Source organism: Bubalus bubalis, chromosome 4 (genome assembly GCF_019923935.1).
Source record: "Bubalus bubalis isolate 160015118507 breed Murrah chromosome 4, NDDB_SH_1, whole genome shotgun sequence".
Lineage (NCBI taxonomy): Eukaryota > Metazoa > Chordata > Mammalia > Artiodactyla > Bovidae > Bubalus > Bubalus bubalis.
The window spans coordinates 44,994,696-45,019,853 of record NC_059160.1 but is presented as its reverse complement, the minus strand read 5'-3'; the positions used below and the strand labels follow the sequence as shown (position 1 = coordinate 45,019,853).

The 25,158-nt window shown below is 50.0% G+C and overlaps 1 protein-coding gene across 1 annotated transcript in view; it reads right to left on the bottom strand.

Moving 5' to 3' along the window:
- The window catches only part of MYH9 (myosin heavy chain 9), an 85,720-nt gene that overhangs the window by 53,333 nt on the left and 7,229 nt on the right, over positions 1-25,158 (bottom strand). Inside the window, exon 2 of the mRNA XM_006056968.4 lies at positions 1,320-1,671. Coding sequence (XP_006057030.3) covers positions 1,320-1,652 — 333 coding nt within the window. The 5' untranslated portion in view covers positions 1,653-1,671. The remainder of the gene's footprint in view (positions 1-1,319; positions 1,672-25,158) is intronic.

The following is a 25,158-nucleotide window of genomic DNA, read 5'->3' as shown; positions in this document are numbered from 1 at the left end:
GCAGCTGTGGCGCAGAATTAGCCCACGCCGCCCACAAGGCCAGGCAAACACACCACACAAAGGCTCCCAGGGTTGCAATTTGGAACCTCGTGTGCAGGGGGCGGGGGGGGGACCTGTGAATGAGGTGGCGCCCCCTTGCCCAGGCAGCCCCACCAAGCAGCTTTGATCTTCCCGAAGCCCTGCACCTGCTGGGGTCTCCATTAGGGCAAATGCACAGTCAGCTTCCTTCTGGTGAGGATGCTGAGAAAAAGGCCAGCCAGACGGAGGCACAGGGGTCTGTGCCCGGGGAAGGCCAGCAAAGATGCAAGAACAGGAGTTAATGCCTGATGCCTCCAGCTGAAGAGTTTCAGAAAAAAGGCTCAGATTCTACCCCTGAGCTTATAGGCGTGGGTCCATGCCTGCCTAGACAGCAAAACACATGCTCTGGGAGACGAAGCAACTAACACACTTTCATAACTAATATTCCCATTTGCAGTATGCTGATAGGCAAGTGCAGGCCATCAATTTGTTTCATACTCAGCGGTTCTCTAACAGGACCCAAGCTTAACTGCGACACGTACAAAAGGCCGAGCAGAGGGTCAGAGTTACCTTCACCTACAACAAATGGCAGCAGCTACAGAGCCCAAGCCTGAATGAGCCCAGGATTGGCTGGTGCGTTACAATGTTCTCACAACTCCTTGTAGATGGGGAAGTGAGGCCTCACGTAGCCATGTCAAATGTTCAGGGAGGGCCAAGATGCGAACCAGGTGCTGGAGGCTCCAACTCGCATGACCTGAATCACTCTGCTTTACTGAGCAGGACCATTTCTTAGAGGCCAGCAGAGTGGTTCTAACATAAATCATCAAGGATGCCAAGGGAAGAGTCCCCTGCCCAGACAATAGCACTTACTCCCATCTCCCATCCACAGACAAGCAATGCTTCCTTAAGGCCGTTTGTTTTTCTGCAAGTCACTAATTCTGAATTTCAATATTAATACCCCAAGAGAAGGGGGCTTTTAATTTGGTCCATACAATATTTTCATCAAGAACTCCTGACTTCCAATCTCAGGCCTGCCAACACCTGGCTGTGTGTGTAAATCCCTTGCCCTCTCTGGGCCTCAATCCTTCCCACTTTTCATATTACATATTAGAAAGCTGGGTGAAGCTGGTCCATTAAGGACTTTTCCACTTAGATAGGTCAAAGTATCTCCTTATCCTACCAACTGCGAACACCACCCACTTATGTAGATGAGGCCTGGAACCACAAACACGTGTAGAGCCCCGCCCACTTATTTAGATATGTCCTGGGACCGCCCACCTTGTAGAGCCCCGCCCACTTACGTAGATGAGCCCTGAGTAGTAGCGCTCCTTGAGGTTGTGCAGCACCGAGGCTTCGTTGAGGCACGTGAGCTCCGCCATGTCTTCCACCTTAGAGAACTTGGGTGGATTCATCTTCTGGATATCATCCTTGTTCACCTTCACCTTCTTCCCGTTCTCCACCAGCTCCACAATGGCCTCCTCACCCATCTCTTCCTTGAGGCTGGCGGGCTCAAAGCCACTCTTGTCAGAAGGCACCCATACCAGCTTCTTGGCAGCCCAGTCGGCCTGGGCCAGGGGGTTATTGATGAAGTTTTTATCCACATAGAGATATTTATCGGCAGCTTGCTGCGCCATGGTGACTTACAGCCAGGACCTAAGGGAGAAAAAAGGATAAAAGGTTAGCTATGCACCACACCAGCTACATAAAGATCACTCATCTCATATCTTTGCAAATTGTACAGCATTATAATAAGCAAATTATAGATAAGCAGGTTGTACAATTTGTCAAAATTTTCTCACTCTCTCTTTGCAGGAGAAAGATGTACGTTACTGAAGAAAAAAATGATCAAGGATTCTGTAAGGAATTAATGGTAAGATGTATCCTATGGTAAATGTATAATCAAATCTATAAACAACAATTGTACCAAATGATGAGCATAATAAGAATCTTGGACAGATGTAATTATAGTCACACTAGGCTACACCCACTAAGGCCAGGAAAGTGACCACACAGTTTAAGAAGACTTCCAACAACAACAGATTTCCAGTTAGCCCAAAACAGACAACTGACTACAAGTGCAAAGAGTAAGTCTCCAGTTTAAAAAACTTTATTTCATGGAGTCAACCAAGAGAAGAAAACACACCACCAGTATGTTGCCAACAGATTTTAATTCCACTGCCCCAAGAAATAAGGCGAAAAGGAAAGAAGTCAGGCTCCAGGAAACATGGAGAGTAAGTAATGACTGCTTCCCTTTTGGGGCCTAATGTGAAAACATAACCCTCACAATTCATAGCTCAGGAGAACTTAAGCCCATGTGTGTTTGCTTTTTCTGAAGCTCATTTGCAAAACAAAGATGATAAAATAAGAACCCCTCACATATGAGTGGTTTTATAGTTTATGAAATACTATCACACACACTTCTCTATCTCAGAAGATGCTCATTCTAACAACTCTGTAAGGTGGGTAAGGTAAGTGTTATTATCCCATTTTACAGATGAGGAAACAGAAGCTCTGGAGGTAAGGGGCTTTGTCCAAAGTTACCTAGGAAGGACTCATGCTCCCTGCTCTAACTCCCGCTTCCCACAGCCTAACCACAGTACTTATTCCTGCTCAGAGGCTCAGCTGGGATCAGCTGGGAGGACAGCTGTTTTGAGTGAATCAAAAGCAGGACTTAGATGCCCTGATCTAGAACAGAGCCAGCCAGAACCACCAGAGGAACAGCCCAGAAGCTCACTGCCTAGCTTACGACACAGAAAGGTTTTTCCCTTGTGAGATCAAGGCCCCCTCCCCAGGTCCAGGAAGCCAGGAGGACCCCAGATCCACATCTAGAGTCACAGAGTCTTTCATGCTTCCAGGTCCCAGCAGGAACTGCGATGCCAGGGAGGCTTGGAGTGCAGAGAACAAAAGGAAAATCTGGGCCATCCAGGCCTTCTTATCTGGGCTCATTAAATGGTTTCCAGATCAAGGCTGAGGGGCTCCCTTGGACTCACTCCAGGAGAGGCTGTCTTCCAGGAAATCTGCTAGCTCCCCACCACCCCCACCCCCAACAAAGAGAAGGCAAGTCCAAGGAGCAGAGCCTGGCAGCCTCCCAGCAAGCTCAGTCAGTGGCTTTGTTTACATTCCCAGCAAACCCTGGCAGCCCCTCTCAGGGGACCAAGGGGCACCAGCCACCTGCAGGGACCACCCCCAAAAGAAGCAGGCAGAGCCCAGAGTTAGGCAGCAGTGAACAATGCAGGAATGGGATGGCTGCAAACCACCTGGCTGGCCTCATCTTCTGTGTGGGGCTGGAGAATGGGGGGCTGGACAGGCCCACTTCCAGCTGTCCTCACTTCCACACTGGCCATTCAAGCAAGTCAGAGGCTTCCCTCTGCCAGAGCAAATACCAATTGTCCTCTGCCTCTCTGCCGTCCATCTGACCACAGGCCAGTCGTCCTCCACAAAACCCTAGCCCTCAGGCTCCCCAAACCAACCTCCCCAGTCACGTCACCACCAAGCTCAAGAGCCTGCAACAATCACTGGGCACAGGCCTCACTGGCTGCTGGTTCTTCGCCTTTTCTCAGACCTCAAATAGGTAAGGGACGAGACAGACTCCCACCGGGATGCAAACAGGGATCCACTTCAACCCTTTCCCCCCAACCCCAAGCCCACTGTTTGTTAAGAGTTCCACCAACCCAGCCCAGTGAAGGGGGTCAACCATTAAGTACCTACCCACCAACATCAAGCTCGGTTTATTCACAACCTCACTTAACCATCAATCACCCTGGGGGAAAAAACCTCTTTGTATCCCAGTTTACAAATGAGGAAACAGCCCAGAGAGGGCAAGTCACTCACCCACAGTCGCTCAGCCTCATCATGGGCTAACCCAGATCTACCTGATCTCTAGGTTTGGGCTCTTCCCAACACACTTATGCCTGGGGTCTTGCAAAAGAAATCCGTCCAACATTTTAGTGGGGCTAAAACTGCCAGTAAATTGAGTAGAATACCAGGAATACAGGGGGACCCATTCCACGACATTCATCAGATATCTACTGGGCATTAGCAGGCAGGTGGGGAGGCTGAGAATGAGCCTTCCGGTGTGGACACTATAGCCTGTCAAAAACAGAGCAGGTTGAAACAGCATTCTCGCTCCCTCGGCCTGTCACTCTCAACAGCCAGCAGCATCAGTGATGTCAGAATGACTCCTGGCTCTCATCAAACTCCAGTTCACCCCAGCAGCTCCAACCCTGGGGCAGCAACAAGCCGGCTACCTGGCTGCAGGCCGTGGGCACATGACCTTCCCTGGGAATGTGGGTAAACTGCCCTTTCTTCAGTGAGCCTGGAGGCCATGAACTTACAGTAGGCAGCAGAGGAAGACTCCACCCAACCCCTCCACCTTAAGCTCCTGGTTCTGCCCTACCTTCAAGCCTCAGTGGGAGGGCAGGGGGCAGGTATAGGTCTGCACTGTCTACCTCTGACAGCCATCAGAGACCTGCAGGCCAGGCATACACTTCCTGTAAGAGAGAGGTACACCCCGCACCCTCAGACCTCAGCCTCCAGGGAGGGCCAAGCCCCCATAGACGGTGAGCTTGAGGAATCCCCACTGGCCTCAGCACCTCAGAAGTTTTCATTAAACACTCCCGCTTGGCCAGGCCAAGGACAGAGCTGTTTGGCTTCAGCAACTCTGCTGGAATGATATGCATTACCAGCAATGCCAAGATCAATACATGGGCCTGACCAGTGGGGAGGGCCACAAAGGTCATGATAAACAATGGAGTTTCTATTCAAGCCCTCCCACTTAGACCCTGAAGGGAACGTCCACATTTGAGGGTTCAAGGGGGCACGGGGCTGCAGCTGAGCTCCTGTTTTCACCTGTGTTAGGTAGAGGCTCCTGGACCCCAGTGCCCAAAGGGGAAGCCAGCGCTGCAGACAGGTTAATGCTCAGCTCTAAGGACGCAGGTGGAGCAAGCCACCCCTGTCCAGAGCTATGAGCAGTGAAATAAGGACAGTTACAGAGGGACACTAGGAGGGACTGCCTGATGGCAGCAGCCAGCACACTGCCATTTCTCCCTGCCCTGTCCTGGGACCGTGCTAAACGGCCTCTGAAATTTTTTTAAAACTCTGTGTAACAGAACAATTTACAGAATGAGAGAAAAATATCCCCCCCACCACCACTTAAACTCCTGACATTCTCCCCACAAAAATTAGTTTTCTGTTTTAATAGTCCCTTCTAGTCCTGGTTCACAGAAACACTTGATTTTTATTTTCAATTATCACAGGCAGAGCAGGGAATTCCACATTTTGTATTTTCCCTTCTGACTCTGACCACTTCCCCACAGGGCCCCACAGAGCCTGCCTGTTGATCACTTTTGTCCAAATGCTTCACTGTTGCAGGTAATGACAAAGAAGCTCTGAGAGGGAAGTAACCACTCCTGCACACAGCTGGAGGAGTGGGGACTTGAACCTAGGACCTCTGACTCCAAAGCCTCACTGGCAATCACTTTTAATGGCTGCATAATATTTCAAAGTGGGGCGGTTGTCTTATTTTGTTTTGTTTAAAGGAAAAAAAGAAAACCACCACTTACTAGGTCTTTTCCTCTTATCTATTGGACCACCTTGAGATACATTCTCAAGTGGAGTTATGGGAGCAAAGGAACATCCAAGTGTTTTTATGGTCGCCAGATGTATTATCAACATGTTTTCCACAAGAGCAGACTGATGTGCTCGGCCACTTAGGGTACCCACATGCAGCAGGCACACCAGCACTAAGAGAACTGTCTGCAGGAAAGAGTCAGATAGGGAACCTCAGAAGTCCTGGGAAGCAGCAGGACCAGGCCAGCAAGGGGTTAAGGAGAAAGGAGGCGGCTCTGGCTCTGCAGATCGGATCAGGCCGAGGCCAGCCCTTCCCATGCTGGCTTCCTGCGGGTGCCAGTCCAACTCCAAGAAGCCCAAGGAGTTGCCTTTTTAGGCCATAATCGAGAGGACACAACCAGAGGCTAAATTAGGATTCTCAGGAAATGATGAAACTGAAAGTAAATAGGTTGACCAAAAACCTCTGCTTTCAACCCAAAATGTCATTCCTCGATTATTTGCCTTCTCCCCTTACCCCTAAAGACCCATTTGGATCTATTACTCCTTCCTGTTTTCCCAAAGAACCCTTTCTCTCCCTCCCTTCCGTTGGTTCTCTTTTTGTTATACTTGTTTGTGTGTTTGTCAGGAAAAGAAACTGCCAGCCCCTTGAAGACAGAATTTATTGTACTAGGACAAATCAGTGGTCCAAACACAGTGAACTTTTCCATTCCTAGACAGTAGGATTTATGTAAGCCTTCCATGGACCAAGTTCTAGGCTTGAGCTTTCAAAGTCATTGCAATTCATCTGAAAGCTACCGTCTTAACTCACTGTACTTAACTCAAAGTACTGCAGGCCTGTGTCTTCATTTTTCTCAAGCCTCATAATCATTTCATAAGGGGTATGTTATCATAGGGCTTCCCAGGTGGTGCTAGTGGTAAAGAATCCATCTCCAATGCAGGAGACATGGGTTTGGTCCCTGGGTCGGAAATATCCCCTGGAGGAGGGCATGGCAACCCACTCCAGTATTCTTGCCTGGAGAATTCCATGGACAGAGGAGCCTGGTGGGCTACAGTCCATGGGGTCACAAAGAGTTGGACACGACTGAAGCAAAGCCACTGAGCATGCACACATGCATGTCATCATAGTCATTTGATGGTGGGGGAAATGAGGTTGAGACAAGTCACAAAACCCAAGTTCAAACTCAGAGCCACTCAGCAGCAATGCCCTGCTCAGTTTCTACTCAGACTGCCCCCTCCCGGGAGCTCTCCGGGGGAGCATGACCTGAGAACCCACCCTGGGGAAGCAAACCAGTAAAACAGACATGATGCCAACTCGAGGCTGCAAACCCCATCTCCCCCACCTTAAATTGGCGGAGCTAAAAGTAAGGTGAGGGCCTTGGGGGAGCCATTCAAGATCTCTAAGCCAAGGTTCCAGTTCAGAGCCCCAGGCAGCCTCAACCCAGACCAGAGCCCTGTTTCAGCTTAGTCACCAAAGTTTGCAAGCAGCCTCCTTGGATTTCTTTCAATTCCCACCCGCATCCCAGAGAACACAGGTAAACAGGCCCCTTCTCTTTCTCCTTACAGCCACTGCGGAGTGAAAAGGTGCCCTAGCACCACTGTTAACGAAGGGTCTATGAAAGTAGCTGCTGAAATAATATAGAAATTTTCCAACCCATGAGATTTAATTATTCAATCAACTAATACGTACTGAGGCTTTACGTGCAAAAATATTGTGACAAAGGTGCAAAGGACCCAAGGAGCTTTAATGTAGTGAGATGACAGGACAGACATGTGCCACTCAGGACAGTGCCAATCTGAGACTCTGAGTACAGAGTGGACAGAGAGCAAGCTCCTTGGTTTTCTCTCCCTTTCACTGCTGTGCCCAGCATCAAATACAGTGAGCGTCTAAAAGACAGGTTGGTCATATGGATGAAGAGGACGTAGAGCCGGCCCTCTGAATCTGTGGATTCCACCAACCATGGATCAAGACTCCGTGAAGGAAGACAGAGGAACAGCAACTTGTTTATAGGAAAAGAGAAAGAGGTAATTCATTGGAAAACTTGGAAGCCCAAGGGAGTTTCACGCAGGAGATAACATTCAAGTTGGATTGTGAAGATGGGTAAAATATTGAAGGGGGAGGGGAGAGAAGGTCAGAAAGTATTCCAGGCCAAGGGAGAAGAAGGTATAGTTTCACATGAACTATGAAATTATGTGACCACACAAGGCAGGGCTTCTCAGCCTCAGGACTGTGAACATGTAGGGCCCGGTAATTCTTTGCTGCGAGGGCTGTCCTGTGCATTGGAAGATGTTTAGTAGCATCTATGACCTCTACTCACTAGATGCCAGGGGCACTTTGTCCCCAGTTTTGACACCAAAGACTTCTCCAGACATTGCCAAAGGTAGGGAGTGGCGGAGGGGGACTACCCCCAGTTGAGAACTGCTGAGTTAAGGGATAAACATGAATAAATGTTGCATCAGGGACCCAGACCTCTCCTTAGTAAATTTTCTCCCAACTTTCAAGTGCACAAGCCAACTTTCCTTAAAACTGAAGTCCTCAGCAAAACGATTCCCAGCATCCAAACAATGACCATCATGGATGGCATCATCACCAAGGAAGGACGGTCCCTTTTAATACACTGTAAATTAAGGGATATGACCACTACTGGACTGTAAAGATTCCTAAATGCCCAATTAAAAAATGAAAAAAATCAGGCAAAGGAGGCAGATGTATCGATACCCGCCCTGGCAGGACACAAATCTCCCTTGGAGTCTCCAACATGGCAGCTCAGCCAGTGACTCATAAGCAAAGTTCACCAGCATCAATCAAGAGGCCCAGGTAATTAATGGAAGACAGGAAGCAGCCACGTTGGGGAGCGCTCCCAGGGCTGGGTCAGCTCACTCCATCACATCCTGGGAAATTCACCAATGCTATTTAGTGGATGGTGTTGGCAAATCAGGATCAGACCCAGGGATGATACCCAGGGTGAATGTTTCCCACCTACCAGAGGGATATCTCCACCTGGAAGAACCACAACCATCATCACACCTGAACTCTCCCCAAATCTGCACTCCTTTCTGGGTCTCCATCTCTGGCTAAGACGCTGGCCCTCTGGTCACCCAAGATAGTCACTGTAAACTCTTCCCTGGTGGATTAGCAGGCCCTCAGGCAATGGCACCCCACTCCAGTACTCTTGCCTGGAAAATCCCATGGACAGAGGAGCCTGGTAGGCTGCAGTTCATGGAGTCGCGAAGAGTTGGACACAACTGAGCAACTTCACTTTGACTTTTCCCTTTCATGCATTGGAGAAGGAAATGGCAACCCACTCCAGTATTCTTGCCTAGAGAATCCCAGGGATGGAGGAGCCTGGTGGGCTGCCATCTCTGGGGTCGCAGAGTCGGACACGACTGAAGCGACTTAGCAGCAGCAGCAGCAGCCACAGCCGCCAACCTCATGGCCGGCACTCCTTGCTTCCAGACCAGGCCTGCCTCCCCTCCTTTCTGGGCTGTCATAGCCGCCTCCTTACTGGCTCTTCTTCCCCTGAGTCTTCTACCTCCTTCAAATCCAGCCTCCTCACTGCCTTCAGGATGACTCAGCAGCTCCATTTCTATGCATGCTCCTTTCTATTTTATTGATATTACTTGCCTGTTCAAAATAGTTCAAGACTTCCCCAGAATACAACCTAATCCTCTGTGCACGGTGAGTAGACCCCTTGTAATCCCCATTAATCTCCCCCATGCTCCCAGACCTTCTCCCCAATCTGCCCTTTCTTTCTTGCTCAGCCTAAGCCATTCCCAGCTCCTTAGAAACAATTCCTACACATCCCACTCGGCTTATGCCTCCAGGCCTTTGAAGAAGAGGTGCCCTCTGCACCAGGAACCCTCTCTCAAATAGCTCCACGCTCCGTTCTCTGCTGAGAAAGACTTCCCTCGTGTCCCTCCCCTCTGGGCTCTGTCCCCATCTCCACTGCAGTAATCCAGCAGCTGAACCATCATGAGGATAGAGACCAGCTTTCATTCATCTCAATTTCAAACAGCTCAAGGTCTGACTCTGGGCAGGTGCTCAATTAAAGTTTCCAGAATGAATGAACATGAAACAAGGTGAAGAGGAGGCAGGAGTAATGGGGAAGGTTTCAAGGAGGCTGGAGAATCCCGTTGAGCTTTGCAAAGAAGCCAGAGAGTAAGAGAGCTGAAGTGACAGGGAAAGCCAAGCTGAAAGCACACATCAGGGTCACAGCTACCTAATTTGTTACAACACCCAAGCCATTTGTGGACTAATTTTTATATTCTCCCCAAACAAAAAGGGAAAGAAAGCATATCAGGGCTTTCAGTCCACAAAGAGTACTAAAGCTAAGTTACTGGTCCCCAAGAAGCTCTGCATACGGCTGAATAAACCATCACAGTTTTCTGGAACCACCTAGCACCCCCTGAGTAAGCAAGGTGGAAGTGCCTACCATCTATCACCAGATGTAGCAGAAAGGACCTCAGTTGAGGTAGTGTGGCTTCTACCCTCATGGGGACCCAGGAAAAGGCCTGAGTCGCCCTTCCTGCCTCTCTTGGCCCTCGGTCTGCATCTGCTGAGCAAGCGCTGTAGGCATGTTCTCTGGTACCAATTCAGAACAGAGACAGGACTTGGAGAAACCACTGCCACGCAGGGCACCAACTCTGCAGATCCTGAGCTAAGTGTTTGTAATGCACTGTGATGGAATGCGGTGGAATGGGTGCGAACTTGGAGCCAGATGGCCCTGGGTCTGAATCCTCCAGTTGTCACTCCTGTGATCTTGAAGCTGTGAACTCCTCAATTTCCTCACTTTAGAAAGAGAAAAAAAAAAATACTGACCATGGACAATTGGAAGAACTGTAACTCAACTTCCCAGCAAAGAAAACACTCTGACACTTACTAGGATCTCCCCTCCTAACTCCTCTATCTTATCCTCTTGATCTGATTAATCCTAATCCTTCCTGGAATGATATCGGGGCTTACAAAAACCTTCCAGAAGCTTGGTGACTCTCTCTGGGTTACTAGTCCACAGAGAACAACAGAGTACAGTCTGGTGACCCCCAGACAGTGACTGCACGAGGGGACAAGGCAGGTTGGAAATGCTCTGTCCCATGGCCCTCCTGCTGAGAGGCACTGGACACCCAGATTCTGAGATGCCTGCAATAAGGAAGCCCACTGCATTTTGTCCCCTCGGGCTTTGTTGTTATTGCTGTTGTTGTTTAGTCCCATATCCTTCAAGAAAAATATGTCTCAGTGCTGGCCTGGGATATGCTGGTCTGGTGGGATGTGTGCACAAGGCAGGTGGCAGAAGAGCTGGCCTTTGAGTCTGGTGTGGCACTGACCAGCTGGGTGTGACCCTGTGGACTTGCTGGGCAGCAGTGATCAGGCTCAAACAAGATAATGGACACAGAAGCCTTGCAATATAAACAAGGCAATTCAGCTTCTCTGCTGCCCAGGGCCACCCTCACAGCAGCCCCCCACCCTGAGGTGCTTGCTCACTCTCCCCAGGCTATGAAGCGGGGAGGGGACCCTCCCCTCCCCACCTCAGGAATGTTGTTTGCTTACAGAAGAAGCCGGGACTTGTTTCCATTAGCAGTATTCCAACCCAGGCCTGTGTTGATGTTCAGCAGATAAGAAAACCAGACCAGAGACAGGCCAGAGAGGAATTTAGCACCAGAGCCCCAGAAACCTCCCCCTTTGACCTTCTCTCCTCAGAGGCCATCTGGAGGGGCTTCCCAGGACTCCTGAGTTCCCCAGGGAACACCAAGACGCAGGGCCTGCACCCAAGGGACCCAGAACCTCAAGAGTGACACCAGAAAGGAGTATGTAGATGCCCTCCTCCTACGTGAGGAATAGGGGGTGGGGGCAGGGGGCGTGAGATGGAGTAGAGATTGGCAGTGGGGGCAGCAGGGTGGGGGGGATGCACAGCTGCTCACCAGTATCTTATCAGCCACTGAGGAATGTGGACTTTATTCTAGGGCAAGGGGAGGTGGGAGAGGGTGACATCATCAGATTTGTATTTTAAAGAGATCACCTTCCCTGACCTCCATTTAAGAGGGCATTAAGAGAAGTCAGCAGTTGAAAAAATACGCTGGACCAGCCAGGAGGGGGGCTTCCAACCTGAGAGAAGAAATAGTTCCATGACAAGGCTGGGGAGAAAGGGATCCCAGGCCACATGAGGGGGACAAAGGGAGGTAGACCTCACCCTGTGAGCTACCACTTGGAACAGCCCGGCTCAGGGGGGACCTTGGCAGCCCTGCCCAGCTCCATCAGTTCCTCCTAAGTGAGAAGTGGCCTGGCATCCCAGGAACTCTGCGGTCAGTGTTACCAAAGTATCTTGGGCATAGATCTGTATCAGGTGTCACGGAGACCAATGCACCCAGGTGAGTCTCCTCCACTGAGATACCATCCTGTCCTCAGGGCCACGAGGTAACGAATGAATCAAGCGGCTAATCAGGGCAGAAGCAGTTAGTGCTTAAAGACAACTCCACTGTTAAGAATTCCAGGGACTGTCCTGGTGGTCCAGTGGCTAAGACTCCAAGCTTGCAATGCCAGGGGCCTGGGTTTGATTCCTGGTCAGGGAACCAGATCCTGCATCAGTTCAGTTCAGTTGCTCATGCCGCAACTTAAATAAAAAGAATTTCCACCATTCAGAACGACAGCCCTTCTCACCTAAAGAGAAAGATCCCCATGGCCTTTAGAGATTAACCAACTCCCTCAACCAATGCCTCCATCTTTCCAGCCCCAGTCTGTCTTGTCCCCTGCCAGACACTCATTCTAACCATGGCTCCCCAGAGGACAGTCTTCGCACCATCATGACTCTCCACTCACCCAGGCAGCCTTTCCTAACACCCATACATTACTGCTCTTTTTCCTCTCCCCAGGCCTGGTCCAGCACAGCCTGCCTTATTCTGGAACTGCTGGAACCTCTCTCTGCCTGCCCCTGTCGTCCCCGGAACTCCTTCAGGTGCTGACTGAACCCAGGGTTCAGGGAGCGAGTCCTCCTCAGTCAGCCAACGCTTGTGGATGTGACCTTGACTGTTGAGAAGGCTTTACAGTCCACACTGTGTCTTCTGGAACCTGGCTGTCCAGGAGAATTACCATTCCCTCCTAACCCCTTCTGTCTGGTGTCAAGGGAGGGGAGCAGACACATCAGCAATGTAGCTCTCACTCAAAGGTAAGAGGCCGGGCACGCATGCCGCTGGGTAAGTCATCAGCACTGGACCTTGACTCTGCTTTTAATTGGTTCAATATTTGTGTAGTGAGATCACACTTGAGCCTCTCCTGCTTGGTAATGAGCTTCTATTTGGCTGCCCAGGAGAAACTGCAGAGAAGCAAATTGTTCCAGACATGGAGGTGGGGTCCCCTCTCAAACAGCAAGGCGCAAGTGACACCCCTAGACATGCCCCTAGGTTTGACAAGGTTGACAGAACTGCCTGGCCTCCTTCCATCAGGAACTGTGCATGGAACACACCACCCTGCCCTCCTGCGGACAGCATCTCTGAGCCTCGAGAGCTCCCCACTCACACGAGGGGCAACTCTGACCTTCAGATTCCTGCAGTAAAGTTATTCCTTCCCTTTGGTTCTGCTGATGATAGCCTGGTTTTTCTTTCCCCAAGCCTGCGAGCACAGTTTGCTAAAACCCAACACAGAAAAATAACCATACTGAGAAGATGTAATTATACGGCTGCAGTCTCAATGGGAAAATGCGGCAGGCTGGATTCTGGAGCCCACATCAGGAACAGCTGAGAAGCCCAACCGGAGATCAGAAACAAAAGACAATTTTGAAGACCACTCAATCCAGGACCCACCAGCCCTTCGGCAGCTTGTTATTCTGATTGATGTTTGCTGCTGCTGCTGCTAAATCGCTTCAGTCGTGTCCGACTCTGTGCGACCCCATAGATGGCAGCCCACTAGGCTCCTCTGTCCCTAGGATTCTACAGGCAAGAATACTGGAGTGGGCTGCCATTTCCTTCTCCAGTGCATGAAAGTGGAAAGTGAAAGTGAAGTCGCTCAGTCGTGCCCAACTCTTAGCAACCCCATGGACTGGAGCCTACCAGGCTCCTCCATCCACGGGATTTTCCAGGCAAGAGTACTGGAAAAAAAAAAAAAGAGTACTGGAGTGGGGTGCCATTGCCTTCTCCGCTGATTGATGTTTAAATGGCACCAAAAACAAACAAAATCCCTGAATATCACAGCCTCTACTACCAACAGCCATCCTGATCCCATTGCTGCCAAGCTCAGAGCTCTAAAGCCACGATGGGGCCCAGGCACCCCTGGGTCCGATGACCAATCTGCATAGATGTTGAGTAACCCCTGATGAACTTTAGGAATGAGGAAGGTTCCAGTCTCCCAAAAGGTCCAAACTCCAAGGACCAAGCCCAACTGACTCTCTGCTACCCATTCTTAAAGTGCCTAAGGATAACCCCAAACCTCAGTGACTCTCTTTGGTATATGAGGCAGGAAAGGCCCACAGTGAGCTGATCTGTGGCCATTCAGGACCATATCAACGTCCTCTTCCTCTCCATCGCCCTTCCAGCTAAATCTGATGTACACTAATCTCCATGTTGTTTCTAAGAGATACATGACTGGTCAACAGTTATCTTCCTGAATTGATCAGGTGGTCACTTAACACTCCCAGAGAGACCTTCCAAATGGTTAATAGCTTATTCATGACCTTTATGAGGAAGGCATCTTAGAAAGAATCAGACTCAGGAGGCAGCCAGACTGGCCAGGGAAATACAGACCCATCGCTTTACTAACAGGACAAACTGGGCCAGGCTGACAGGGCCCCTGGGCCTCAGTTTCTCCGTCTGTAAACTAGAGATGCCACGAGCTGCCCCAAAGGACAGGAGGGCTCCCCCAGCGGAGCAAGCTGCCCTGACTCTGCAATGCAGTCAGAGCCCAGCTCGACTCACAGGACTACTGTAAGGACCCAAATGAACTAAGGCAGGAGTGGTGCTTGGTGGCGCCCCGGGCCTGCTGGCTCCCCGCCCACAGTCTTGCCTCTTCTCTCAAGGAGCCGGTGTCGCTGAGCTCGCTCATAATGAGTCAGTCACAAGCACTGCCCTCACAGAGCCCACTTGGAGGGGTTTGAAGTCACATCCTGCCTCGCCTCACTCGACATGATTTATTCCACCCCAGGAATGCAGCTCATTTCCCAGAATTTTGTAAAGAACTTTAGTTAAAGAGTTTGATCTTGCAGGGAGCTCCATTTACGGCTCAGCTGGGGGGGGGGGGGGGGGGCGCGGGACCTCAGCTCTGCTCAGACCTATGGGTGGGAACCACACAAGTCAGCGCAGAAAGACCGCCCCTCCACCAAAGGAGCATCTCATCCTGGGGGCGCCATTTTTTTTTTTTAATCTCAAGCCACAATAGAAAATAATTAATTTAAAAGCTTTATCATAAATATGCAAAAGTGTAAAGCAAAAGTTTCACAAAATGATGTATACACCCTAGGCACTCTCATATTCTCCATTCAAATCTATTTAATTTCTAAGACTACTGGTTGCCACCAATAAGCTCAGGACTAACCAGTGAGTCTCCGTTGATAGCCTGAAAAACACCCATCTGACTCAGCCTTCACTGGGTAGATGAGTCTCAGACTCAGCCAGCAGCTTGCCCAAGATCACACAGTGAAGTTCACAAGGAGAAGTTCAAGTCCAAAGCCAAAGCAAGGTTCTGGGGCTGTCAAACCTCAGGCAGGTAAGACAGCAGCTGTAGCAGCCCAGTCGCCTGACACAGGTTGGATGGTTGGTCCCCCACTGCTCCCATCCTTTGATCCATACAACCTCAGTAAAGCCACAGCAGGTATCCTAAGGCCTCTGCCACATTCCCTGCTCCTCACCGTCTGCCTTAAAAAAGAAAGAGGCTGACACTTGGAGATGAAGTGACCTGACTGGATCTGGGGGGTTAGGAAATGTCCTTTGAGGACCTGGAGTCCTGCTGAAAGATCACAAGGACAGAAAGAAAGAGCCCAGTTTCCTCTGTACACAGAGTCCACAACTGATCAAATCCACTACATTCAAAACCTCACCACTTAAAGCTCAAGGCCTGGCCCCACAAGGAAGAGATGCCCAGAAGTGCTATGATATTAAAAGCTTAATACAGATCAGATGGGAGAGGAAGGCCACTGCCCCAGGAAAGTGCTTTGCACACATTACATCTTAGGACAGTGTCACCTAATCCCATAGTGAGCAGACCCTCCTGTGTGAGCATGTGTGTGCGTGTGTGTGTGTGTGTGTATAAACAGATATGCAGAGACATATGTTTATACACATACACACATTCTATAAACAGGAAACCCAAAGTTCCCATCTCTCTAGATCAGTGGTTCTGAACACTTTCAGCCATCAAAGACTCCTTTGAGAATTGCTTGAAGGCCGTGAACCCTTTGTACCATCTTAGAGGTACATCTACAGAGACCCTCAAGCAGTCCTGGGACTTTTAGGAGCCCCCTGGTTACCAGCTCAAAGGCAAAGGGGCATTAGAGTGGCCTCCTTCTCCAAGGCAATGTGAACTTATTTGAAAGGATTTTCTTCCTTCATTTTCCTCCAGAAGGTTAAAAAGAGGTCCAAGGAAACAGAGCTGTGGTCGGGACGACCCAAGAGTGAGAGTCCACGTGGGAAGTGGAGGACCTGGGATGGTGGGGGCAGGAGGCCATCTCCCCTGGGGTGCTCCCATCACTCTGGACAGCAGAAACAAAAAATCCAAAACTGAACAGCAAACTGTCTCTCTTCTGTTTGCATCCCTTGGGCCTGTTCTCCACTGAGCCAGCCATGTGCCAGCCCTGGGCACACCGGCTGCAGGGCAGGCAGAGTCACACTCTCCAGAGAAGCCAGGATGGACAAGCAGCATTCCAGGGCCTGCAGCCTCTCCAGGGGAAATGACCCAAATAGGAGCCATGCACAGGATGAAGATAAAACCTGCATATTTCACACTTTACACAAAAATTAACAGTTCCTAGAGCAGGTCGTGGTAGCATCTGTGTCTCAAAGTCTGGCTGGTATGAGCAGGCAGCTGGCCGCAGGGATGAGCCCACCACATCCGTCACCAGAAACCTAGGCGCTGCTTATTTTACTGCTTGCCGAGAATCACTGCTTTGCCTGAGCCACAAGCTGGGCCTAGGGGAGCCAACGCTGGTGAGAGAATTAGCTGCAGCCCCTACCTTAGGGAGAAGCCAAATTCAGTCACCCCAGCCTGCCCAGGGCGGAGCCTCCCCTCCCCCATGCATACGTGAGTGTGCGCCTGCACTTACGCACGCGCACGCACACACACACACACACACACACACTGTGGGATCAGCGCAGGGTGGGACACTTCAGGCCAACCTGGATGTAGCCACTGGAGTCTCCGTATCCAGGGATCCTGGGAACGTAATTTCACCATTCTGCAGCTCCCTTTCTTCGTCTATACACGGGAATCACAAAGCCCATGGCATAGGACCGTGCTTCTCACGGTAGACCTCACGACCACACATGACAACCCGGACCTGGAGGCAGGTTCCATGAGTGTCCTGCTTTGCAAAGCCAAAGCCCAGGAGATTTCAGTGACTTGCTCCAGGGCACAGGGAGTAGTAGCTGTTGGTGCCCCGGAGCAGCCAGCAAGGTTGGTAAGACGACTTGGTGACCAGCAGTGAGCAATGGGTCAGGAACAGGAGGGAGTGTGGGACGACCCAGAGTCTTCTGTGCCCTCCAAAACCTCCAGAAGCAAAGCGGCAGACGCGGTCCTCATGGTTGCCACCAACCCCCTGTGCCCAGCCCCTTGCAAACTCCTTTAACCCGATTTCTCTGAGTGTGTTAGGAGGGGGGTTTCTCCCCCAGCCCCTCCGGAGGATCCCACTGAGGAGGCAAGAATTTAACGCGCCTCACGACCACCACAACCAGTGTGGAATGTCCCGGGTCCAAGAGCACAAAGGCCGCCTGCTAAAGCCCCGGAAAGGCCTAGAATCCTGCCCCAGCCCCTGATCCCTGATCCTTGCTCAGGTCCAAAACGGAGTATCACATTCTTCAGATTCTTGTTTGAAAGCCAGAAAGGCAGGCAGGCGGGCAGGGGTGGAGGTGGGGGTGTAGGGCGTGGGGGGCTCTCTGCCATTTCAACCTAAGGATAATTAAAGCCTGCAACTTGCTTTAAAGGGGAAGAGAGTCACCATTTTTCAGCCTCTAACACACGGATCTGTCTCAGGTGTGCAGGAAGAAGGTTGGAGGTGTGAAGCCACATGAGGATAGGGCCTGATGAATTCCACCATGATCGGCGGCCAGTAATTAATCCCATGATGAGGCATTCTTCATGAGCACTTGGCAAGGCGCAGCTACCTCCTCCTCACCCTGGCAAGCACAGGAGACGGTTGGTGGGTGGCAGGCCCAGCTCTGGGCAGAAGGCAGGCTGAGAATAGCAGGCTGATGGGCTCGGAGGTGGCCAGGAGATAGCTAGGAGGTGGTAGCGGTGCTGGAAGGCTGAGGGGGAAGCAGCTATGGATCCGTACAGAAGCCAGGCTGTGCCCAGGTCACACACTGGCCATCCACCCCAACCTGCTGCCCCCTGCCCTGTCTTAGACGGAGCAGGGATGGTTGTTCTTTACACCTGACACCAGAAGCCAGGGAGTCACCAGGCCGACAGCCACTGTATACAAAAGCCTGAAAGTCTACAAGCCCCTAGCTTCACAAACACTTACAGGGTCGACGAGTAGGACGACAGGGCAGAAAAGGCAATGGAAGCAGATATAGAAAATGATTGGCCTGAAAATTAGAGGAGCAGGGAGAGGACTTGGGATCTCTCACCTGCTACCTCGGTCAAGGCACTTAGCTTCTCTGAGCCTCAATTTCCCCAGCTCTAAAATGACAACAATAACCTCAGATATGCAGATGACAATACTCTTATGGCAGAAAGCGAAGAGGAACTAAGAGGAGAGTGAAAAAGTTGGCTTGAAACTCAACATTCAAAAACTAAGATCATGGCATCAGGTCCCATCACTTCATGGCAAATAGATGGGGAAATAATGGAAACAGTGACAGACTTTATTTTCTTGGGCTCCAAAAATCACTGTAGATGGTGACTGCAGCCATTAAATTAAAAGACACTTGCTCCTTGGAAGCTATGACAAAACCTAGACAGCAGATTAAAAAGCAAAGACATTGTCAACAAAGATCCATCTAGTGAAAGCTATGTTTTTTCCAGTAGTCATGTATGGATGTGAGAGTTAGACCATAAAGAAGGCTGAACGTCAAAGAATTGATGCTTTTGAACTGTGGTGCTAGAGAAGACTCTTGAGAGTCCCTTGGATTACAAGGAGATCAAACCAGTCAGTCCTAAAGGAAATCAATCCTGAATATTAATTGGGAGGACTGATGCTGAAGCTGAAGCTCCAATAGTTTGGAAGAGGTGACTTATTAGACAAGACCCTGATGCTGGGAAAGATTGAAGGCAAGAGGAGAAGGGGATGACAGAGGATGAGATGGTTGGATGGCATCCCCGACTCAATGGACAGGAGTTTGAGCAAGCTCCGGGAGATGGTCAAGGACAGGGACGCCTGGTGTGCTGCAGTCCATGCGGTCGCAAAGAGTTGGACACGACTGAGCAACTGAACAACAACAAAATGGGACCATTAATACTATCACTTTGGTGGGATTAGGAGACTTCAAATGCGATAACCTGAGTGTGACTTCAACCTTCATAGTGATTAAAAAAAAGACTTGGGGCTTCCCTGGTGGTCCAGTAGAATTGGTTCACATTCCCAACTCAGGGAGCCTGAGTTTGATCCCTAGTTGGGAAACTAGATCCAACATGCTGCCACTAAGACCCAGCACAACCAAACAAATAAATAATAAATACAATAAATACCTTTTTAAAAAATAGATGAAAACTGGTTTGTTAAAAATGGACAAAATGAAAGACATCCAGCTGTTTCTTGGGCAAGTACTAAGTGCTTATCATGGGCCACGTGCAGTGCTAAGGGTCCCAGTGGCAACTCCTCTAACAGAGACAGGGACACCAGCAAGTATGGTCAAGAAGGGCTAAGACGGAGACCAGCGCAGAAAGGCAGGGGAACTGCCAGAGCAAGGGAAGCTCTCCCGGCAGCCATCCGACACTTTGGCTGGCAACTGGGACTCTAGATTTATAGTTCTGCACCAATTTGCCATAAGCCTTTCCCCTTCCTCACATAAAAGCGGTGTTTATGGCTCATCGGAGGGGGGCCATCTCCAAGAACACTTGGTCCACGAGAAGGGGCCGGGGCGGTGTGCCATCACTCTTACAAGAAAGGCAGAGAGACCTAGAAACTGGTCCATCCCCGGTCCATTCCGTGGGTCCAGTTACTGAAGCACTTTGATGACAATGAGTGGCACTCAAGAGAAGAGAGGATGAAAGCGGACAGAAGGAAAAGGGAAGGCAGGAGAGGGTATGGGGACACATTTACTGGGGTCCCCCCAAATCAGACAGTGCGCAGAGGGCCTTCCACACTTTAGCTGCCCTAAGGCACCAAGAGACAGGTTCATCAATATTACCCAGATTTTACAGATGAGCAAACTGGGGTTCACAGCAGTTAAAGAAACAACTGAGTGTCCATCAGTGGGTCCCTGGTTAGAGAGGCCTCCTCCGACACACACACTCCCACTCCCTTCTCTCCTCTCATGGGCTGTTCCATGCCCTCCCCGTAAATTCACCTGCTGCAGCCTTAACCCCCAGGACCTCAGAATGTGGCTGCATTTGGAGAGAGGGTCTTTAAAGACGTATTAGGTGAAAAGGAGACACTAAGAGTGGGCCCTAATCCAATCTGACTAGTGTCCTAAGAGGAGGAGGAGGTTCAGACACAGCAACACAGCAGGGATGAGGGCGGCTGACTGCAAGCCAAGGACAGAGACCTCAGTGGAAACCAACCCTAGGGCACTTTGATCTTGACCTTCCAGCCTCTGGAACTGTGAGAAGTAAATTTCTGTTGTTTAAGTGACCTGGTCTGTGATTCTCCCTACAAGCCTTCACCTGATCATCCTTCTCCATAGCATAATGAGCTGCCACAGTGAGCCTGTCTGTCTGGCTGCCATCTGCTTTTCCCCACTGGAATGTCAAAGGCAGGCTTTGGTTACTTCTATCCAATCATGTATCCACAGAACCGAAACAGTCTCCAGCACACAGCCAGCATTTGATACATATTTAATGAATAAATAAACTGAGTGAAAATGGGATTTAAACCCAGCTGCTGCTTCTAGAGTCAGCCACTCCCTTCCCCATGCCCCACTGCTGCCTTCTGCTTTATCCAATTCTCTATTCCTGTACCCATCTCTCCTCCTCCAATATAAAAGCCGGTAAATAATTTTAAATGGTATAAATCCAAAGATAATCTCTAGCCTATAATCACTACCAAACAGTAGTATAAACAAGGTGACAGGAGATGTAAAAAAGATACACAACGGACCTCATCTCAGCCACTAGGGAACATTATCATCTACTAAGTGCTGAAATCCCCGGCTAACGTGTTGTTCTTATTAGTAATTTTAAGTCAATATGTAAAAAATAATGTTAGGTTAGGTTTAGAGTTTGTTTTTGGTTTTTTAAGTGTGTATTTAATGGCGGGGGGAGGGGGGCGGGAGGCGGGAAGGGAGGGAATTGAGGACCACGACAGAGCTCTTCTACTCAAACCTCATCCCTGCAGACCTGGTACTGATCCAAAACCCCACAACAGCCTGGAGTGGGGAAACGGTGAGGTTGGCAAAACCTGAAACAGGACCACAGAAGTGTCCAAGTGACCACGTTCCACCCTGGCATTCTCACTCTCCGGGCAGGAGGATCTTTGCTGTTCTTGCCTGGAGAATCCCAGGGATGGCAGAGCCTGGTGGGCTGCCGTCTATGGGGTCGCACAGAGTTGGACACAACTGAAGCAACTTAGCAGCAGCAGCAGCAGCAGGAAGATAGCAGAATTCCTGCCAAGTTGGTCCCTTGAACTGGGAGCTGGAGCTAGGGGGGACCAGGACAGCAAAGAGATGGAAAGAGTGAAGAAATGGCAGCAAGGAAGTCATTTATCTGGAATGAAAGAGAATGCCAGAGCAAAGACACAGCATTCCAGTTCCCAGGCCCTTGACCACCCATCTTTTCTGCTTGCACGGAGCCCCAAATAGCTCCTTCACAGTTGTAAACATCTTCCTGCTCACAAGCAGCAACCACTGGGATTCTGAAACTTCCTCTTTACAACCAAACTACACTGCTGCAACTTGCTGCTGCAACTGCTTCCTTCCCCAGAGGCAGGAGCCGCAGCAGAGCCCAGGGGGCCTGCCTGGCTTTGGACAGTTCACGGACATCCCACCCCACCCTCGCTGCCCCCACCCTCAGCTGCCTGCCACTCGTGGTCACCAAGGGGCCTCCCTCCAGAACGCCAGGAGCTAGTTCCACAGCCTCTCCATTGACAAGGTCCCTTGGAGGCTCTGTCCCTCACTCCTCCCCATCCCAGCCCAACTCCCCATGTGTCTTCTGGCCCAGACCTGTATGAACCACTCAGGGAGTGGGGGAGACATGAAGATATTACTCCAGTGAGCCCAGAAAGCTCTCCCAAGTCCAAGTTCCTGTGCTTTCTCATCATTGATGACAAAGTGGTTTTACCTGTTTTTCATCAACTCAACCTGGGCGTCTAAGCAGCCACTTTCTTCCACGCTCACCCCTATCACAACCCATAACAGCCAAGTGAAGTGATTCTTCCCTGGGCATAGACTGTGAGCCCCTTGAGGGCAGGGCCTGGAATGTCTCATCCTAAGCATCCAGCAGTTTCTTTCCTAAAACAGATGCTCAAGATACATTTATTGAATTAATGAATTTCCAAGAGACTCAATAAAACCCATGGAACTTTCTGGCAAAGTCTGTAATGGTTCTTTCCCACAGTGGACCATAACATAGCCATTAAAATAATAATTGTGGAGCCTGTTGCAACATAGGAAACTTTATATTACAGCACTGAGTAAGTTAGAACACATGACAATATCTAATTTAATATTTAATTTTAGTATTTAATTTTGCAAAGTATGCATGTCTATGGACAGGAAACCCAGAAAAATGCAAAGGGTGGATAGGGTGAGGGGCAAATTTGTTTCTTGCTAGTTTTGCTGTTACATTATTTGCGCTATAAACAAACCTCCACCCCCTTTTCTTTTCCTTTAAAAAAGAAACTGATTCCAGTAACAATTATGTCTCTCTCAACACTCCATGAAAAAAATCACATCCCAAGTCCTTCAGCTGGTTGACCACATAACCAGAGGGCACAGGCAGAATTCCCAGCACGCATCCTGAGGTTAAGGCCCTGGGAGTGGAATCCTGTACCCCCACATTTCCCAGGAAATGGCACAGGGGAACAAGCCTTACTGGGCCATCTGGGCTGCTTAAGGGGCTTCGAGATGGGGCTGGGGCCCAGAACCACTTACGAGGAAAGGAAACCTCTTACTAGCCCAGAGTGACTCAGAGGGCCTTGGCGACCTGAATCACCCTTGTACAAAGCTCCACTGAAGTCTGAGCAACTGAACAAGGTCCCAGCCCTGTTCCCTGGACATGCTGTGCCATGTCCCCACCTTGCAAACCAGCTCAGATGCCGCCTTCTCCAGGAAGCTTTCTCAGATCCCCCTGGGCCCACAGCATTCTAGTGGGACACTAAGAGCGCCTGGAAACAAGAGTCCCTGATTCCTTCCCCTCCTTATTTCCAGAGCCCAGTCAAGCACCCAGCACACACTGTAAAGCTCTGAGTGAGTGAGTGAATGAGTGAAGTCGCTCAGTCGTGTCCGACTCTTTGTGACCCCATGGACTGTAGCCCCCCAGGCTCCTCCATCCATGGGATTCTCCAGGCTACAATACTGGAGTGGGTTGCCATTTCCTTCTCCATGTAAAGCTCTGAGTGGTTACCAAATGAGTAGACAGACAGACACATGAAGCAGGAAGGAATGCACTCTGCAAGCGGACACAAGAAGTGCCCACTATGGAGATGGTGGCAGGCTCCCCAGTGACCAGCCAGGGCCCCTCCAATGGCAGGCGGGCACAGCAGCCGGGGCTCTCCACACACACTTGAAAAATGGCCGGTTGATGTTAAAGATGAAGTCAGTAGCCAAGGCAACACTATCAACCTCGCTCCAAGCAGCCAACTGCACTACGGATGAGGAGCCTGGTTCTGCTGCAGCTCCAAAAGTTCTGCTCCTCTCATCAGTTTTTGGCCACAGGTGAGGGAGGAGGCTTGGGAACCAGTCCAACCCCTCACTGTCAAGTAACAGGCAAGCCCAGGAGTGAAGGGCATCTGCAAGGTCACACAGGGGTCAGAGCACAGGAGTGTGAATCAGGCTCAGTCTCCTCATCTGTAAAATGGGGGCAAACTTCCTACCTCCCAGAAATGAGGGAAGAATTAAATAAGAGAATCATGTAAAAACACTAACACAGTACCTGGTACATAACAAGTGGTCAATAAAACTTTAGTCTTATTATTATTACTATTATTAGTAAAGCTGGGACTTCAGCCCAGACATCCTGGTTCCCAGCCAGCACCCTCCCACCAGATCTCCTTCCTTCCTTTCCCATCTTCCCTCCTCCCCACCAGGCAATTCTAGCCTCCAGGAAGCTCAAGATGACACAAGCCACCTCATGTCCCAAGTTTCTGTCCCTGTGTCCCAACTCCCTAGTAGAGAGTCAGGCTCCTGAGCTAGAGGCATGCTCTCTGACCTTGTTCCCACTAAAGCCCAGCAGGTCCAGCACAGGGCAGGTCATGCAGCAGGAAGGAGTCCTTTGATGATTGACTTGGCCAAAAAATTTGGGGTCAATACCCAATAGCTGACTCTTCAATATTAAAAAATAGACAAAAGCTTTAAAAGAGCTCTCTGCAACAAGAAAAAAAGAAAAAGAGCTCCCTGCTACCAACTCTCCTATCCCAGGAATTTTCAGATAAGTACTGAGCACCCGCCTTTTGTGAGACAGAGAGATCACTAAGTGGCATTCTAGAGCTTCAGCTGCCCAGGCCTTCACATCCCAAGCTTACAGCTAAGTACCAGTGGGACTTGAACTCCACTCATGCTAGAAGGACAAGGGATCAAGTCCATGCAGGGTGCTGGTGAGGACTTGAGGCTAAAGAGATGAAACAAGACCCTACTTCTGACCTCCCAGTTCAGCCTTTGCCCCCATTTCAGCCCAGTTAGATTAAGTCACCCAAATGGTTCTAAACGCCTCTTTATGTTTATCAGACAGGAAGCTGCCTTCTCCAGCCCAGGGCCTTATGCAAAACACAGGAAACTCCGTGGCTTTTGAACACCAGACAACTCGAAATAAAGGTGCCTTGGCAGCCTTGTAACAGCTTTTTTTGAAATGCTTAAACTGGTTCAGATGTGCGTCACCAGCTGAACTGTGTGATCTGGGAAGAAGAAAGCAAAGGTCATAGGCTTAGAAAACCTCAGTCTCCAAGCTCAAGGAATCTTCCCACAGGTTCCTCAGGCATCTCACCATACCTTATCATTAAGGGACAGGCTTAATTTAAAATCTTTAAAACCTGAACATACATCTCCTACCACCCAAAGACAGAGGATGTTGGTGACAACCTGAAAAGGGGAGGAAGAGGAGGACAAGAACTAAGCCACTTGGTGTGTGTTTCT